The sequence below is a fragment of the Aquarana catesbeiana genome, linkage group LG09 (genome assembly GCF_042186555.1).
Source record: "Aquarana catesbeiana isolate 2022-GZ linkage group LG09, ASM4218655v1, whole genome shotgun sequence".
NCBI lineage: Eukaryota > Metazoa > Chordata > Amphibia > Anura > Ranidae > Aquarana > Aquarana catesbeiana.
Genome location: NC_133332.1, coordinates 89090765 through 89104223, shown reverse-complemented (window position 1 = coordinate 89104223; position 13459 = coordinate 89090765). Strand labels below are relative to the sequence as shown.

The window sequence follows — 13459 nt, the reverse complement described above, 5'->3', positions numbered from 1 at the left end:
AACTGCTTTTGGTGTCCTTGTTGGGTGACCAGGGACAGGATATCTTTCTGACAGGGATAGAGACAGGAACAGAAGCACATAATTTAGTAGAGTGGAAACGGGATAAAAAATCTGCCGGGAATGTATTACACTCTTGCACTAATCTAATCCTACCTTAATGACACCTGCATTTATAACTGAGCGAACAGAAAAATCTAAATCAAATCAATATCGGGTGTGACTACCCTTTGGCTTCAAAGCAGCATCAATACTTGCACAAAGTCAGGGATTTTATAGGATTAGAGCCAGGTGTATGATTAACCAATTATACCGAGCAAGTGCTAATGATCATCAATGTCATATGTAGGTTAAAACACACTCATTAACTGAAACAGAAACAGCTGTGTAGGAGGCTTAAAACTGGGTGAGAACAGCCAAACTCTGCTAAAGTGAGGTTGTAGAAGACAGCTTCATGCCACAGGTCATACACCATGTCAAGACTGAGCACAACAACAAGACCCAAGGCAATTATACTGCATCATCAAGGTCTCTCCCAGGCAAAGGTTTCAAAGCAGACTGGAATTTCAAGCTGTGCTTTTCAACCTCTTTTGAATAAGCACAAAGAAAGGGGCAACGTTGAGGCTCGTAGATGCACTGGTCAGTCAAGGAAACAATGCAACAGATGAAAGACACATCAAGCTTACTTCCCTTTGGCATCCGAAGATATCCAGCAGTGTCATCAGCACAGAACTGGTGGAAACCAGTGGGACCTGGGTACATGTCCATTCTGGCCAGAAGTGGTCTTCATAGAAGAATTATGGCCAAAAAGCCATACCTCCGACGTGGTAACAAGGGTATGTGAATCAACCATGGACGAAAGCATAGGAACTGGGGTGCAGAAAAATGGCAGCAGATGCTCTGGACTGATGAGTCAAAATTTGGCTGTAGCAGGAGGCAGTTTGCTGAAGGGCAGGAGAGCAGTACAATAATGAGTGTCTGTAGGCAACAGTGAAGCATGGTGCAGGTTCCTTGCAAGTTTGGGGCTGCATTTCTGGAAATGGAGTTTGAGATTTGGTCAGGATCAATGATGTCCTCAATGCTGAGAAATACAGGTAGATAATTATCCATCATGCCATAAAATCAGGGAGGCGTGTAAATGGCCCCAAATTTATTCTGTAACAGGACAATGACCCCAAACATACAGCCAATGTTATAAAGAACTATCTTCAGCATAAAGAACAAGTCCTGCCATTGATGGCTTGGCCCCTCACAGAGCCCTGATCAACATCGAGAGATTCCATGAAGAGACAGAAGGATTTGAGGCAGTCTACATCCACAGATCTCTGGTTAGTTCTCCAAGATATTTGGAACAACCTACCTGCCAAGTTCCTTCAAAAACTGTGTGCAAGTGTACCTAGAAGAATTGATGCTGCTTAGAAGGCAAAGGTCATCAAATATTGATTTGGATTTCTCTTCTGGTAATTTACTTTCCATCTTCTTAATTGGAAAATATAAACTATTAACACTTCTATTTCCGAAAGAATTCTTAATTTACAGTATTTTTGTCACAGCTGCCTAAGACCTTTGCACAGAACACAAAACACCACAATTCCTTTTAAGAGGATTCTAGAGCTTTTATTACATCCTATGTTTTTTGTATGATACAGCATTCACATACATGATGTTTTTCTAGACTTTTTTTTTCTTGTTTTTGTTAAAAAAAAAGGAGGAGTTTGGGAGCAGCATATGGGCTGTTGTCGCAATCCTGAGCAAATGGAAAACAAATAAATACTACATCATCGTCTGAAAACTACTCAGCGCTTCCACCACCTTCTGGTTCTCCGTCTCCAACTGTTTCATCTAGGGGGAGATAGGGGGTTAAATGGTAATAACATATAATCATGGACAGTAAAACACATTTTTGGCTGTGATTTTTTTCATAACTGTGACCAAAACATGTTTTCCACAGCAAACATCCTCATATTGTTACTTTTAAAATATTTCACGGATGTAACATATCTTTACTGAAAATATGGCCATGCAGATGAGACAGCAACCTTGTGAAGATTAAAGTGAACCTGTCATGACAGAAATGTACAGGCTGCCGATCCTGTACTGTTCCTGAAAATTCTGATTGCCTGGCTGTCAGAATGATTTTTTAGCTACAATATTTTCTGAGTTACTGATCTCCAACAAGTAGATCAGGAAAATCAGGTAAAAGTACTTATCGGTATAGGTAGTACTGAAACAAGAGAGGGTCTTCGTGACAGTGGGGCAACTAGCACTCTCAGAAGAAGCTGTCAGATCAATAGGAGGAGCCGATGCAGGGCTAGGTGAAAGTGGAGAGAAGGCAAAGAGGATGGAAAACAGAGAGGGAGCAAAAGGAGAAGAGTAAGAAGAAGAGAGGCAAAGAAAGAGTGAAAAGAGTTGGTGGGTGAATGAAAAGAGGGGAGGCAGTGAAAAAAAAAAAAGAGATGGATAGAAAGGAAGAAGAGTTGAGGTCATTAAAACATCATAATACAATGGTAAGCCCATTATTAGAGTCCATAGAGTTATGTCATGAATAGCAGCACCAGCGGCAGCTCCCTTAGAGTGAAGCAGGCAACTCTATGATATGGAAGAGTAGAACAGAGGGGCGCCAGACTAAGTGCAGCGTTAAAAATACCAGTTTATTAAAGCGAAGACAAGGGTCAACTCACATATGGGTGGATGATGACTGTAGGAAGCGGTAGATTGCTGCTGTTGTTAGGCTAGATAATTATCCTATAGAAACGTATACTGATGTATTGTGCTTATTTTTTATTGTACCATGTTTGTAAGGGACCGCATATGTGTGCCGGAGTCCCGCTTTATTATATCAGACTGTCAAATAACTCTCCAGCCCTGCCCCATCCGTTTCCATATATTAGACTGACATGTCTGTCAGCCATTTAGGTCTGAGGAAGAAGCGGAAGCTTCGAAATGCTGTACTGCCCACTTTACATCAGCATGGCCTCCGTAGTGACGTCACGTCCAGTCTGGTGCCATCTTGCGTTCCATGCTGGTTACGGTGGCAAATCGGCCGCTTCCTACAGTCATCTGTTTACACAGCCACTGCCTGATGCTGCAAATTCACCGGGACGATCCAGGGAGGTCCAGAGACTGACTGCTACCATTACATATGTGCTTGAATCATCCACCCATGTGTGAGTTGCCCCTTGTCTTACCTTTAATTAACTAGTATTTGGTGCCCCTCTGTTCTTCTCTTCCATATCACAGAGGTGAGAAAAGGAAAGTGAGATGGGTGAAGAGGGAAGAGGAAAGACACAAAAATGTGTGGGTGAGAAGAAAAGAAAGACATTGAGGGGGAGTGAGAAGAGGATAGGGACAAAGAGGGAGCATAAGAGGAGAGGAAGGCAGAAAGAGCAGGATAGGGATAAGGAGAGAGAGAGGAAGGAGAAAAGAGGAAGAGCAAAGGAAGTGAGGGAGGAATAGAGGAAAGAGGAAGTGAAGAAGAAAGAAAGGGGAGGCTACATTATTGGTGGAAGGCTGACAAGGACCCAACAGCTTTAGAACTGGAAACCAGCTCTTATCTACAGTATCATATATATCGATTTCTTCTAACAGACCCTACCATGAGCTGTAACTCACCTTGTCAGCGTCTTGTTGCTGTACTGCAGTGGGAACTTTGTTGCGGTAATCTGCTCCAGACACCCGCTCCTGCAGTTTCTCTAGCTGACGGCTCAGCTCGGTTTTCTTCACTTGCAGCTTAGCCACTTCTTTTTCTACATCAATAAGACCCTGCCAGGAGACACAGGAATCAATGTCACCTTCTGTACCTGAGTGCTGCAAATAAGCAGGGCTGCATCACCAGCGGCAGTCATTCCGTTCTGTCACTATATTGTCCTGCAGTGCTCACCTTGAGAATAAGGTAGACGGTGGCTTTATCAGATGCAGTGTTCACAGCACTGCCCACTGGAGCGGGGTCTGCAGGCTGCAGGATCATCAAAGAGCGAGAAGAGGAGAGGACGGTGATGTATGAGGTATAAGCAGCAACCACAGCCCTGGTATCAGCATCCTCACACCTAACGTAACCTAGGAGGACAAAGTGAGAGAGAAAGTTAATGGCTTGTGGCAGTACCAAACTGTTCCCAGTAAGAAACTACTATGCAGCCATAGTGGCTCACTGGATTTCTTTGCACATTAAAATGTATTTCTCTGTATGTGCAGCATTGCTAACCTCATCTCCCCGGAAGATTTTACCCCCTTCCTGACCAGAGCACTTTTCGCGATTCAGCACTGCGTCGCTTTAACTGACAATTGGGCGGTCGTGCGACGTTGCACCCAAACAAAATTGACATACTTTTTTCCCCCACAAATAGAGCTTTCTTTTGGTGGTATTTGATCACCTCTGCGGTTTTTATTTTTTGCGCTATAAACAAAAAAAAGCGACAATTTTGAAAAAACGCATTATTTTTTACTTTATGCTATAATAAATATCCCCCAAAAATATATAAAAAACAATTTTTTTCCTCAGTTTAGGCCGATATGTATTCTTCTACATATTTTTTGTAAAAAAAAAAAAAAAATCGCAATAAGCGTATATTGATTGGTTTGCATAAAAGTTATAGAGTCTACAAAATAGGGAATCGTTTTATGGCATTTTACATTTTTTTTATTAGTAATGCGACTGCGACTTTATGACGGACACTTTTGACACTATTTTGGGACCATTGTTATTTATAAAAATGCACTGATTACTGTGTAAATGACACTGCCAGGGAAGGGGTTAACCACTAGGGGGCGATGAAGGTGTTAAGTGTATCCTAGGGAGTGATTCTAAATGTGGGGGGGGTGGGCTTCAAGTCACATGACAGCGATCACTGCTCCCGATGACAGGGAGCAGTGATCTGTCATGACAAAAGGCAGAACGGGAAAATGCCTTGTTTACATAGGCACTTCCCCATTCTGCGGCTCTGTGACATGATCGCTGGTAGACCGGCGGACATCAAGTCCACCGGTCCCGCGGGTACGATCACGCTGTAGGCAGCGGGCGTGCGTGACTGCTATCCCTGCCTCTTAAAGGTGACGTACAGGTACGCCCATTTGCCCACCGCTGCCATTGTGCCGACGTATATCAGCGTGCAGCGGTTGGCAAATGGTTAAAGAGACAAAACATAAGTGAATCTGATATGTTATGATATGTTTTTTTTTTTTTGTGCAGACATACACTTTAAAGTGGTAGTAAACCGTGGTTTAAAAAAACAAACAACAAACAAACCTGCAAGGCAATTGCATAATGTGCAAGTATGCATCGCATACTTGCACATTATCAAATACGCGCTGTCACCGATGAGAGGGCCTACATCTTCCCCTGGTCTTCCTTCTGGGTTTGCGGGACCCGGCAGCGTGATTGGCCTGGAGCCGCAATGACGTCACTAACGCACATGTGCGCAGGAGCCCTCTGTTTCGGTACGAAGCGCTAAAGGTTTAGCGCGGTATGCCGGACCTTCAGAGTGAATGGGCCTGTGACGTCACTGGCTGCATCCATTGTGAATATTTCCTAAACGGTGCAGCCAGTAGTATATCACCAGGGGCTCACTCAGTTTATAAGATACAGTACAAAAAAACACTGTAGCCTCGTAGCACCGGGGTCCTAGCCTAATGTCCACCAGAGCTATTGTCTGCATCAAATCTAAATACTTTTAAAAAGTTTTTGTCCAGTTTCCTTTTGAGCCCAAACATATCATGATAGGTTAAACTGGACTTTCTGTGTGCCAAGGACTTTGGTTGTGACATTAAAGCATAACCTTCTCTCAGTCGGGGACTAATAGGAATTAGTCTATGCACTCTGAATAGCAATACTGTTAAATATGATCAATAAAAGACCAGTTCACTTCAGGATAACCAAAAGAACAGCAGCTGATGATACCAAATTATCCTTGCATATTATTGTTTATGGCCTGTTTAAATACAATTACAGTGCCAATAACTATTGTACAAATACATTGATTCCAAAGTCTGAGTATCATAAAAACTGTCTTGGCCGCTCCTCAACAGAAAGACTGTCCTATATAATAAAACATGGAACAACCGTGTTCAAAGTCCTGGGAAAAAGAGGAAGGAGAGCCCTAACTACTAAAGGAAATGCAATAAACATTTTAAACAAATAACATTGCTTTTATCAAGCGATAGTAACCTGCCCTGGTATGGTTCAGACAGGGATAGTAGTGGCATGGAAGATACAAGGGAGTCATAAATTACAACTTTTAGCTAGTCAGCAAAAAAAAAAAAAAATAATAATAAAAAAAAAAAATGGTATTTTAGTTTTTCTAGAATTAAAGACACTCATAAAGATACTTATTTTTGGCTTTATTTATAATCCACGTATGACATCTCTGTACTTATGTCCCCCAAATCTTCACACCCTCTCTAGAAATTACAGAGAATTTTATTGTATAGTATGGAAAATGCAACAGAATGCATAGGGATACTTAAAGAATATGTAAACCCAACATTTCATTTTCCTGATATGACGCTGTACCATGTACTTGTATGAAAACTATCATGTTCTCTTTGTATTACTTTGTGTGAAATCCCTGGTGTTCCTGCCAGTCCCTCTGCTTTCCTATAAAACAAAAAACTGACCACACAAAGCAGGAGAGAACATAGTTACACAGTTAGTAAGGTTGAATAAAGACACCAGTCCATCCAGTTCAACCTGAGTGACTGTGGGTGCATGCAGGAGACTCCACCCACCACGGTCCAACTTAAATATCTTAGATATCACTTTTGATAGGAATGACTGTTTAAAGCTGTCAGCTAGCAAATCCAGGCAGATATACAAAATACAAATTAAGGCAGTTCTGCAGTCCTTAATAAATCATTATATGTACCGTATTTATCGGCGTATAACACGCACTTTTTTCCCCTTAAAATCAGGGGAAAATTGTGGGTGCGTGTTATATGCCGATCCCCGCTGATTGTGAGTGGAGCGAGCGCCGCCGACAAAAACAAAGCCGAGCGTACTCGGCTAGACTCGGCTCCGCTCACAGTCAAGCCCAGTCCCGTCATTGGACCTGTGTTATGTCCATCATAGGGGCGGGACTGCGAGAGGAGCCGGGACTAGCCAAGTACACTCGGCTTTGTGTATGCCGGCGCCAGCTCACGATCAGCTGTTGATGTTCGGAGATTTTCAGAGTCTCCTCAGCGCCTGCGCACTACAGGGCGGACACAGCCAATGGTCTCCTCAGCGCCTGCGCACTACAGGGGGGACACTATCCGATAGGGGACTATTTTCGATAGGACACCAGCGGCACTTGCTCCTCTCGCAATCAGCGGAGATCGGCGCTAATTTTAAATACCTGTAGCTGCAATGACATAAGGCTGCAATGACACAGGGCTGCAATGACACAGGGCTGCAAAGGCTGCAATGACACAGGGCTGCAAAGACACTGGGCAAGGCTGCATTGATGGGCATTTAAATGTAAGTTTTTTCCTTAAAATTCCCTCCTAAACTTGGGGTGCGTGTTAAACGCCGGCGCGTGTTATATGCCGATAAATAGTATTTCCTGTTAATACAACTGAAATCCCCAATATACCGGCAGTCAAACTGAGATTTGGAAGACAGGACTGGAAGGAAATAAGGTGTGCTGCACACAAAATGTGATGGCAGGGAACAAGCATAGAAATTGCTTAATCAGTCCTATAGCTTGTTTACTGTTCAATTAACAGGATCAGGGTAGATAGAGGACACTATTGTGTTCTTTCTACTATCCTAAAAAAGGCTGGTTAATGCCAGCCCTGTGCATTCCTGCCCTTGTGTTGAACCTGCTTTGCTCAATGCAGATCAACACAGCTCAATGTACCTGGTGTGAACAAACCCTTAACCACATGCCGACCGTAACAGGTTTATACACGTTGCGATTTGCCGAGGTTTATGGCTGAGGATATCAGCCATAACCCCAGTATCGTTTTTGTCAGTCTGCGACTGGCTTTCTTATGAAACCGTTACGTGATGCTCAGGAGCCGATGGAGCACTTTCTGAAGCAGTGGCGTTTCTCAGGCTTACCACTTCTGCCGGTTCACCCGAGAAACGATTTTACTGTGCGGCCGGCTGTTCCCATAGGCGATTTTTTTTTATAATCTTTTGCGTTTGAAGGTAAAGGAGAGATATGGGGTCTTTTTGACCCCAGATCTCTCCATAAACAGGACCTGTCATCCTTATTTCTATTACAAGGGATGTTTACATTCCTTGTTATAGGAATAAAAGTAATAAAAAAAAAGAAAAAATGTACGTATGCGCGCAGAAGCAAACGCTTACACAAGCTGCGCACCCCATATGTAAATGGTATTCGCACCACACATGTGAGGTATCGCCACAAACATTAGAACGAGAGCAATAATTCTAGCACTAGACCTCCTCTGCAACTCTAAACAGATAACCTGTAAAAGCATTTAAAGTGTCGCCTATGGAGATTTTTTGGAACCGTAGTTTGTCATCATTCCATGAGTGTGCGCAATTTTAAAGCATGACATGTTAGGTGTCCATTTACTTGGCGTAACATCATCTTTCACATTATACAAAAAATTGGGGTAAAAAATTGTGTTTTTTTAAAATTCATTAAAGTGTATTTTTTCCACAAAAATTGCGCTTGCAAAACCATTGTGAAAATACCGTGCGACTTAAAAAATTGCAAAAAATCGCCATTTTATTCCCTAGGGTTTCTGCTAAAAAATGTATAATGTTTGAGGGTTGTAAGTAATTTTCTAGCAAAAATATTGATTTAAACTTTGAAACAAAAAGTGCCAACAAAATCCTGGTCCTAAAGTGGTTAAAAGTAAATCTAGCATCGCAATCACTTGCAGAGCAAGTCCACAATGCATGGCAGCGCATATGTGTTATCTGTGTACCAGACAATAACATATCAATAATCACACCATCTAGTGGTCTCCTCCTCAAAGAATGCAACTTTTGGACCCGAAATCTATTCCAGGTGACATTTCTGTATTTATTTACCTTGTACAGTTCTCTTTATTATGTCACTGAGTACTTACAGTCTGCTTTTGTCTTGGTGAGATTATAGTCAGCCCGCAGAGACCGGATGGATTTCACTATAAGCAGCGCAAGATCCATCTTCCTCTCAGTCTCTTCGTGTCGCCAGCGGAACTGCAAGCAGAAAATACACAAAACAAAAAGGAATGATTACAGGTAAAGGTGATTCCGGACATCATGTGTTGCTGTATAATAACTGTCTTTGTGGGACCTCAAACAACCAATCGCTTTTTTTTTCCTGACCTGCTCCAGACAAATGACAGCTAGGTGTTTGTTACCCACGTTTGTCATGGGTAACAGATACATGCCTGTCCCACAAACCCCACTCTTTACCCTGATATTTTAGAGACATAACTTATTATATGTATGTACTTATAATGCTTCCTCACTCAACAGGCCTTGTGAAAGTGGAACTAAACTGTATCTGAGCAACACAATTTTATTCATTTTTAACATTTAAAAGAAACTCACTTTTGCATTAATTGCTCTATGCTTTATTTTGTGAGAAAACACCCCCTAGCAGTTCTAGCCATCTTGAGTAAGGGCAGACGATTCATGTAGCATATACTTCCTGGAATCCATCTGCTCTTACCACAGGCATAAGGATGTGGTTAGCTAAGAATGCCTCTCCTCCCATACTCCAGATGAAAGAAAAAAAAATGCCCTTGAAGACTCCTGGGATATACAACATAATTCTGGTCTAGGCCAAAAAAAAAAAAAAAAAATTAAAAGAAGAAATTATAATAAACCTTCCTACCTACTTAATAATGCTAGCAGCAGAAGAATTAAAAAGAGTTAATGTTGATTGAGAGAGCTCAGTTCCACTTTAACTTGCGTGCAGACTTTGCAGAGAAGATTACATGAAATTTTATTTACAAAGCCTTAGGCCATTTGTTTTCTTTTTACCTGTGCGGATATTCAGCAGTTCTGTGGATTCCTCTCTATCGGATGTTGTATAGGTAGGATAGAAATAAGGGGACACTTTCAATAGAACCCATCCAGCAAGCGTATAGAAAAAAAAAAATGCGTGCCTACACTTAATGGATAGTTTTATTGTGACCACCCAGCTGCCACTCAAACAGCTCCCCCTATTGTACTAACACTATCATACTGTATATGTGAAAGAGCGCCGCTATTCGGATTGTACCAAATATCTATAGCCAATATTCAATAATGTATAAGACTAGTGCTCTTGTGAATGTGCAAGTATGACCACTCCTTAGAACCATTGTTGACTCAGAGATCAAGCCAGCAACACACAGTGACTTGGTGCTCTAAGTAAAAACAGTGCATGTAATCCATTCAAGTGCTGAACACATTTCTGTGCCAAAGTGCAATTCCCATATATTACCCATTGCCCCTAGGGTTGCTGGGTGTGCTTCAGATCTGCCCAACTGCAGCTCACCAGAAAACTCAGAATGCCCGTTATGTTAGTACTGTATGTGGGCAGCTTACAGAGAACCTATGAAGAATGGGCAGAGTGAGCTCTGTCCGTGTCAGCTCTGTCATCTGCCCGCTCTACTCTGATCAGCAGGAGATCAGCGGACAGATCCCCTGACTAATGATGGTACTTAGTAGTGCCTACCTCAGTGGTCTCAGGATAAGGAGCTACAGAGATACTTGGGAACTGCTCAGAGGATCTTCGAGGGAGGCGCTGGTAAAGCTCTTCTGTAAGGAAAGGCATGATGGGGGAAAGGAGACGGAGACCGGCATCCAAACAAGTGTACAGCGTATTCTGTGCTACAGCGATGGCGATTTCATCTGAGCCAGCAAACACAGGCTTCAAACACTCCTAAAAAGAAAAAAAAAAAAAAAAAGAAAGTAGAAGTCAATGCAAAGCAAGAAAAATAAATTGAGAACTTGGTTGATGAATGAAAGTCACAAAACATACTAAACCAGACACACAGAAAGAGAGATCTTTTTAAATCACTAGGAGCCACGCTGCCTGTATGCCAACCCCAAACATTACCAGCTTTGCCATGCCATAGCAAGCCGTTTTATACAGATCTTAATATTTTAAATTGTTTCACATTCCCTTATAACTGATGCCTCTGGACTCCATAATTGTGTTCTGTTGCACTAAACAGGTTTTAATGTAGAAGAAGAACGAAAGAAAATTGTCATGGATGAGACAGATGAATAAAGGGAATGAATAGTATTTTCAAATTGTTTTTGGATGCGTGAGTTTACACTTGATTACTGTTTTGTTTTTTTTATATGTTGCCTCCATATATAGTTCACAATTTTATATACAAATGGGTGCATCCATAATTGTTCAATACATACTCAGGCTCTTCTTCCTGCTGTGCAGTGCACACAATGGCTGTGTTTTACTGCTCCTTTTCACAATGCAAGTCCAAAGCCGTCCACAAATAGATCGAATTGGACCACTTCAATAGGGACCGTCTGAATTTCGATCCATTGATGGGCACTGTGGTTGACCAGAAGTCGAACTATTGATCAATGTCTGTTCAACCACCCTGTTAGAAATCAATCTGCTTCATCAGAACTGCAGGCTATAGACATTTCCCCTTGTATGCGTGCAGCTGCAGGATGGAGAATGTGTCCGCCGCTAATGATTGGCTTTGATAAGTTCCTGGCGGCACAGGTAAGTTTTGGACATAGGACCACAAAAGTATCAGTGTGACATCTAATATTACTTTAAGGGAAACACTGCAACAACAACTCATATGTTAAAACTAGGGTTGTCCCGATACCGATACTAGTATCGGTATCGGCACCGATACTGAGCATTTGCCAAAGTACTTGTACTCGGGCAAATGCTCCCGATGCTTCCCCCGATACCTGGAAGTCAGCAGTGATCGGCGCGTGGGGGAGTTACAAGCTTCTCCCCCAGCGGCTTTCAGCTGCTTTAGTGACATACAGCGGTGATCGCTCACCGCTGACTGTCACTGCATCCTCCTCCATGCCCCCTCCGTTCCTCTGTCCCCCTCCGCTGTCCCTCTCTCCTTCCCTGTGTCTCTCCGCTGTCCCCCTCCGTTCCTCTCTCCTTTTCTGTACCCCTCCGCTGTCCCCCTCCATTCTGCTGTGTGTCTCCGCTGTCCCCTCCGTTCCTCTTTCCTTCCCTGTGTCTCTCCGCTGTCCCCCTCCGTTCTGCTGTGTCTCTCCGCTGTCCCCCTCCATTCTGCTGTGTCTCTCCGCTGTCCCCCTCCATTCTGCTGTGTCTCTCCGCTGTCCCCCTCCGTTCTGCTGTGTCTCCCTGCTGTCCCCCTCCGTTCCTCTTTCCTTCCCTGTGTCTCTCCGCTGTCCCCCTCCGCTGTCCCCCTCCGTTCTGCTGTGTCTCTCCGCTGTCCCCCTCCGTTCTGCTGTGTCTCTCCGCTGTCCCCCTCCGTTCCTCTTTCCTTCCCTGTGTCTCTCCGCTGTCCCCCTCCGCTGTCCCCCTCCGTTCTGCTGTGTCTCTCCGCTGTCCCCCTCCGTTCTGCTGTGTCTCTCCGCTGTCCCCCTCCGTTCCTCTCTCCTTCCCTGTGTCTCTCCGCTGTCCCCCTCCGTTCCTCTCTCCTTCCCTGTGTCTCTCCGCTGTCCCCCTCCGTTCCCCTCTCCTTCTCTGTCCCCTCCGTTCTGCTGTCTCTCTCCGCTGTGTGAATGGACAGAGTCAGCTGACTCTGTCCATTCACATAACTGATACATTGTAATCTCCTGTGATTACGATGTGTCAGTTTATGAATGGAGAGGAGCCGCTGTCTTCTCTCCATTCATTCTCAGTGCAGCTGAGGCTGCAGAGAAAGGGACTGGGGAATCTCTATCCTCCGTCTCTTTCTCTGTCTCAAGGGGGAGATATCAGAGGTCTGTTAAGACCCCTGATATCTCACCAAAGCCCCCCAACAGGGCTGATTAAAAAAAATATATATATATATAAAGAATAAAAAAAAAATAAAAATTGTAAAAAAAAAAAACAAAAAAAAAAAACACACACACACACACACACACACACACACACACACACATACACCGTTCACCCCCCCCCCCCCCAAAAAAAAAAAAGAAAACACTGTCACGTGACATTAAAAAAAAAAGTATCGGTAATCGGTATCGGCGAGTACTTGAAAAAAAAGTATCGGTACTTGTACTCGGTCCTAAAAAAGTGGTAACAGGACAACCCTAGTTAAAACAATATAAACTAAAAAAAAACTGTGCTTAGTGCACTTGGTGAATATTCCAAAAAATCATGCACAGCTGCACTCAAAACACCAAAAATGCACAAAGTATGTCTCCATATTGTTGCGCTGTACTTTAAACAACTCCTATGTGCTATACTTTTCCTTTAGCCCTTTCGTTGCCAGGTCCATCTGTCATACAGAACTAAAAGCGCGGGGGGGGGGGTTTACACACACTACCAGTGGCCGCAGCCACCAAAAGTGTAGTGTGTGTAAATCTGACATGCCAGCTAATAGGTGAAAGTGATCCAGTGGCTGAGTAGCCTTCCAA

The 13459-nt window shown here is 43.3% G+C and overlaps 1 protein-coding gene across 2 annotated transcripts in view; it reads right to left on the bottom strand.

The window, feature by feature from the left end:
- Nucleotides 1-1592: 1592 nt before the first annotated feature.
- The window catches only part of VARS1 (valyl-tRNA synthetase 1), a 57605-nt gene continuing 45738 nt past the window's right edge, over nucleotides 1593-13459 (bottom strand). For both annotated transcript variants that reach the window (XM_073598937.1, XM_073598938.1), the window contains exons 27-31: nucleotides 10599-10805; nucleotides 9016-9127; nucleotides 3878-4053; nucleotides 3610-3759; nucleotides 1593-1839 (exon numbers count right to left, since the gene is read on the bottom strand). In XM_073598937.1, the coding sequence (XP_073455038.1) occupies nucleotides 1771-1839; nucleotides 3610-3759; nucleotides 3878-4053; nucleotides 9016-9127; nucleotides 10599-10805 (714 nt within the window). In that variant the 3' untranslated portion in view covers nucleotides 1593-1770. The remainder of the gene's footprint in view (nucleotides 1840-3609; nucleotides 3760-3877; nucleotides 4054-9015; nucleotides 9128-10598; nucleotides 10806-13459) is intronic.